The sequence below is a fragment of the Rana temporaria genome, chromosome 13 (assembly GCF_905171775.1).
Source record: "Rana temporaria chromosome 13, aRanTem1.1, whole genome shotgun sequence".
NCBI classification, from domain to species: domain Eukaryota; kingdom Metazoa; phylum Chordata; class Amphibia; order Anura; family Ranidae; genus Rana; species Rana temporaria.
Genome location: NC_053501.1, coordinates 103160865 through 103166864, shown reverse-complemented (window position 1 = coordinate 103166864; position 6000 = coordinate 103160865). Strand labels below are relative to the sequence as shown.

Genomic DNA, 6000 nt, shown 5'->3' with positions numbered 1-6000 from the left:
GGAAAAGGGACCAAGCCGGTCCTTGGTTTTCCCGTTGGGTTTCTCAGCGGTGTTTTCACCGCCGTGAAACCCGATCGTGTGTACGCGGCATCAGAGTGCAAACATTAGCACCAAATGTTTTAATTCCCTCATCTATACGGCACACATATACGCCATAAAAGTGCACATTTATGGCGTGGAAACATTTACTATTCCAGATTGAAAAGGGTACAAACTGAGGCAAATACTCCAAAATTAATAACTGATAGTGTATTTAATAATTAGCCAGATCAACCAGCAAAATGAACAATATTTTGCCGCCAGGTTACCAAAAAAAAAAAATCCACAATTCACACACCAAAAAAATATCTTACAAACATATTTATATGATGACAAAGCAAGGAAAAACTGTGGGACGGATGGGTTAAAATATACAGGTCATGAAAAAAGCAGGCAGTAGGTTTATCTCAAATGCCCATTCTCCTCGTTTTCTTTTATAAATAGTCTTTTGTCAAAAGTCCCAATGGGGGATTAAGTGGCCAAGGCTGATTCAGTGCTTTATGTCATAGATTGCAGTGCTAGCCAGTCTTTTTACACGAAATAGCAAATTCACAAGTATCAACTCATTACAAATAATTGCAGTCCTTATTGGCTCTCCTTTTCTCAAGGTCTACACATGGATTCTTTTGCTCCTCACCCTTCTACATACATGTATTGGAAAGTCTTGCAAACTCCCGTAGAAAAGTGCATGTCCTCTCGTCGGAAACGCTTGCTGGATCGTGGCAAAATTTTTATAAGTATTTACCACTTAAAAACTTGTCTGAGTGGCAGAGGGTGCATCGAAAACACAAGCAGAGGACCATGCTCATTCAGACTTGATTTGACACTTTGATGGCCTTCACCCATGCGGCTTTTTGAAGATAGAAGAAAATACCATCAACTGGACCCTTCAACCTTCACAGCAGGTATGAAAATGCAGTTTCATAAAAAAAAAATCCATAACCCATGAAAAATGAAATGTTCATCAAGCTGAATGTCCCACTGGTCAAAAAGATAACACTCAACGTATGACTTGGCCTTCAGTCCTTCTTTAACTTGTGACTGCTATTCTTGACTGCCGTGGAAAGTTTTCAGGGTGAGCACACCTCTTTACCAAATCTGAAAGGTTGAAAAGACCCTTATTACTGCATAGGCATGTAAGGCCAGTTAAAGCTGGACCCAGAAAGAAGCATGTCCCGGATCAAAGTCTCAATTGGCGTCTTTCCTACTAGACGTACAAAGAAGAGCTGCTCTATGACCGGTGCGGAGACGATTCGTAAGGAAGGAAGGCGGAGCAGAAGACGTCCAAAGCGGGTCGGTTGGTTGGGATACTGGTTTCGGACATACTCCTCTAGAGCACATTGGGACTTCTCCTGAATGCTTTCAACGTGACCGATGTCAGACAGTCCTACTGCATCTACAAGGCAACAAGACACAAGTTACATACATTTTATACCTATACATGTTCAGTAATAAAAACTGTGAAGTATTAAAAACAAACATATATTATTCAGGTTTTTTTAACAGTGTACAGGGGTTGTTCTATTCAGTACCATTCTGCACATAGCACTGAACTTTCTTGGAACTTAGAGGAAAAGAGCTTTAAGCCCCGTACACACGATCGGACCTTTGTCCGACCAAAATCACATCGGAATTCCGACGGAATTCTATCGGAGTAAAAGAGAACATGTTCATCTAAACTCCGATGGAATTCATCAGAATTTCGGATGGAATTACTCCGATGGGGCATACACACGGTCAGAATTTCCAATGAAAAAAGTCTGATCGTGTGTACAGGGTTTTAACCTCCACATATGGATAGGATTCTTTACAGAAGTGGTCTCCAAACTGTGGCCTGCGGGCTGGGTGCAGCCCTTTGCTTATCTGGCTCTTGAGACACTATTCCTCCCTCTGGCACCAATGATGGGGAACTATTCTTCCCACTTTCACCAACAATGGGGCATTATTTCTCCCACTGATACTAATGAGGGGGCACTATTCCTTTCACTGATACCAATGATGGAACACTATTCCTCCCATTGATACTAATGATGGGGCACTATTTCTCCCACTGATACCAATGATAGGGCACTATTCCTCCCACTTATACCAACAATGGTGCACTATCCCTCCCACTGATACCAATGATTGGGCACTATCCCTCCCACTGATACCAATGATTGGGCACTATCCCTCCCACTGATACCAATGATTGGGCACTATCCCTTCCACTGATACCAATGATTGGGCACTATCTCTTCCACTGCTACCAATGATTGGGCACTATTCTTCCCACCAAGGATGATGCACAATATTATTATTATTATTAATTATTATTATTAAACAGGATTTATATAACGCCAACAGTTTGTGCAGCACTTTACAACATCAGGGAAGACAGTACAGTTACAATACAATTCAATACAGGAGGGATCATAGGGCCCTGCTCATTAGAGATTGCAATCTAGAAGGGAGGCTCAAGTGGAACAAAGGGTAGTAGCTGTGAGGGGATGATCAGATGGACAAAATGAAAATACAGTTGTTAGGTGTGTGTAGGATAGGCTTCTCTGAAGAGAAGGGTTTTCATGGATCCTCTAAAGAGAATAGAGAAGGAGATAGATGGATAGATTGGGGTAAGGAGTTCCATAGGCAATTTACGAGGATCGCCTATGGAATAATATCCATTGGGTGCTATTCCTCTCACTTACGCGAATAATGGAACACTATTTCTCCCACTTACACCAACAATGGAACACTATTCCTCCCACTAATACCAGTGATAGGGGACCACTCCTCCCACTGACACCAACCATAGGGGCACTATTCCTCCGACTAATATCAATGATTGGGCACTATTCCTTCTCATTCTGACCACAGGGGTTCTATGTAATGTTTTTACTCCGAATGTCCACAGTCCAGCCCCCCCTAAAGTCTGAAGGGCAGTAAACTGGCCATTTGTTTAGAAAGTTTGGAGACTCCTGCTTTACAGTAAGAGTTGTGAAACTGTGGAATATAATTTTCTAGGAGCTTCAAAAAAGGGCTGGATATTTTGACTAAATGTACAAAAATGGCTATGTATACTTATAAGAAATAACACTGCCGGCTCTTGATCCAGGGAGTTACAATTGTCTTAAAGGATTCGTTTCCTGTTGTTCCCCAGGGGCCACACTTCATAAGGGGTTTTTAGCCTTCCTTCTGATTTACTGTAGATTAAGGGTTCCGAGGATGAAGGTTTTTAAATTATTTAATTTGTCTTTTGGTTGAACTCAATGGATAAGAGTCTTTTTTCAACTACGTGAGATAATTTGGCCACTAGGGACACATAACTATTTTTTAGCAAGTATAAAATTTTACATTTTGCATGGAGATTACTTTATAAATAATTAAATACACTAGACATGAAAGCAAGTATATGGCCATATGGAACTCCAGCCAAAATAGTTTTGGACAGGGCAGAGAAAGTTTAGAACTTCTGTTAGAACTTTTGGGAAAATCTCCCCTTACTTCCTGTCCCAGGACAAGGCAGGAAGTGAGTGAAAACCCCCCCAAAGTCAGTGGCCCTTGGACAGTTGTCACCACACAAACGTTCCCTTGTAGGTACTTCCCTTCACCTCCTGTTCTGTGGATATCTATCAATATTTAGAGTTCCTCTTCTTGCTCCTGGGACAGGATAGGAAAGTGAATCACCCCAACGTGGACACTGGCAGTAATTAAAACCTGACAGAAGTTGTAATCTTTCCCAATTATTTGGTTGCATGCATGACCAACAGAATTTATTATTTAGACCTCCTGCTTGCTTGAAGGCCCAGAAACCCTCACCACTTCTCTGGTGCATGGTGTCCATGGAGTTCTACTTTATTAGATCTATGTAGGACCAACATAGTATTCATGAGTAAATCATTAACAGGTGGTTGAATCACTGCCTCCCCAACAGAACACGGCTGCTGATTTTCCAGCATGCTCGCCCGACAGAAGCCGATCAAATGGCCCTCTTCTGTCGGACCGGCTGCCTTACACAAGGGCCGAATGTCGGCCGTTTTCTATTTAACCGGCTGATGTTGCCCGGCATTCGGCCCGATGTGTATGGGGCTTTAGATAGAGGTCCTAAGTTACCCACTCACTGTAACTACTGAGCTCCTAAGTCATTGTCCTGCTTGGTATGTTACAAGTCAGCACTGGTTTAGTTCACACGGTCTACGCAAGGCCTTCTGTCCTTGGTACAAAGATTACACCTTAAGCCCTTTAGAGGGAAGGAATGCATTACACCCTAGTTGCTATCTCTGCAGTATGGTACGGGTAACATAATAATTAACACAAGCAGGTGGAGGGCCTGCGTCATATATGTTTATTAATTGACTCCTGCCCTTAGAGTATGTCTTAAGACAGCGCACGAGGGGACAGCGATGTTGACAGACGGCTAATCAGAGTTTCCACAAAGCTGGTGTTGACTGAGCAAAGACTCTTAGCGGAGTCTCACCTCACACTTTAAACCTTGTTCATCAGCACCCTTCAGTAAGATCACAGGGACGTAATAGCTTGCAAGTAAATAACTGCTGCAATAATGGATATTGTTATTCTGAAGCAGCTAACACTTCAGTACTGGATAGGAGTCGGCGGGCTTAATCCTCAAACTTCTTCTTTTAGCATTCAGGTACTCTAGCAGAGAGTTGGCAAATTTCAAAGAGCTGATCTTGAGCCCAAAAGGGCCCTTTCACATGGAGCTGTTCCGCTCCGTTCAACAGGGGATCCATGAACAGACACCCTGCTGAATCAAAGCTAAACAGGACGAATGTCCGGTTTTCGAACAGTGGACAGGAATGGCCCCATGATCGCACTATGGGTGGCCAAATGTTGTGTCCGTGTACATCAAACCACCTTAGATTTCTCACGTTTAGGTCCAAAAAAACAGAACAGGACGCAGTCCATTTCTATTTTTTTCCCAGACCTGGACAGACTCGGAGGTAGACCAGTGCAAATGGACACAAGTTAAATCAGCCTGCCCATAGACCCACATGAAGCTTCGGATCAGGTCTGGCTAAAAAAAACGCCTAAAAAATGAACAGGTGGACCTGATCAGATCAGAAAGCCCATGTGAAAGGGCTTGGTAAGATCATGTATTGTTGGTGAATTTCAGAGACCTGGTCTTGAGCCCCAAGGGCCATTTCACGCTGAGCTGCTCCACTCCGTTCAGCAGGGCATCCATATGAAGATCCCCTGCTAAATCAGAGCTGAACTGGACAAATGTCCGATTTTTAGACAGCAGACAGGGGTTGCCCCCGTGATGGCTTTATGGGTGGCCTGATATTGTGTCCATTTACATCAGCCTACATTGCTGTAAATGGACACAAGTTGGACACAAGTTGAAAATTAGATCCACATGGAAGTTCTGACAAGTCTGCCTGGAAAATGCCTGAAAAATGGACAGGTGAACCTGATTGGAAAGCCCACCTGAAAGGACTTAATAAATTGATTTATTGTTGGCATAGGTGTGCACAGCCTGTTGCATTAGGGTGTTCAACCCAGAGCTCTAACACATATGTGTGAAACAATGGGAGGAAGAGGAAGCAAGGGAACACATGGGGAACCCAGGCAACAGAAGGAAGAGGAACAGGGAAAAGAGGGGTGGCATATATTAGTACTGATCCCCTATATTTTCCTCCTGTGGCAGCTGAATGTTTACAAAAGGCAGAGGAGGAGAAGTCTACTTTTCAGCTGCTGCAGGAGAAAAATACAGATTGGTTCCACTAAATTCCACCCCCGCCACCTCTCCTGTCCAGGTTCTGAGGGTCAGCAAGGAAGGTTTGCAGTTTACCTATCACATGCCCACCATTGACAGGTTGCCAACTCCAGGATTAGGGTGTGCTCAGGCACACCTGGCACACCCCTTGCGCACGCCTATGATTGTTGGTGAATTTCAGGGAGCTGGTCTTGAGCCCCAAGGGCTCTTTTACATGGAGCTGCTCCATGAGCAGATCACCTGCT

General features: G+C 43.6%; 1 protein-coding gene across 2 annotated transcripts in view; it reads right to left on the bottom strand.

The window, feature by feature from the left end:
- Nucleotides 1-234: 234 nt before the first annotated feature.
- LOC120921204 (nuclear receptor subfamily 2 group F member 5-like) overlaps nucleotides 235-6000 on the bottom strand; it is a 57727-nt gene continuing 51961 nt past the window's right edge. For both annotated transcript variants that reach the window (XM_040333926.1, XM_040333925.1), the window contains exon 4: nucleotides 235-1435. In XM_040333926.1, the coding sequence (XP_040189860.1) occupies nucleotides 1161-1435 (275 nt within the window). In that variant the 3' untranslated portion in view covers nucleotides 235-1160. The remainder of the gene's footprint in view (nucleotides 1436-6000) is intronic.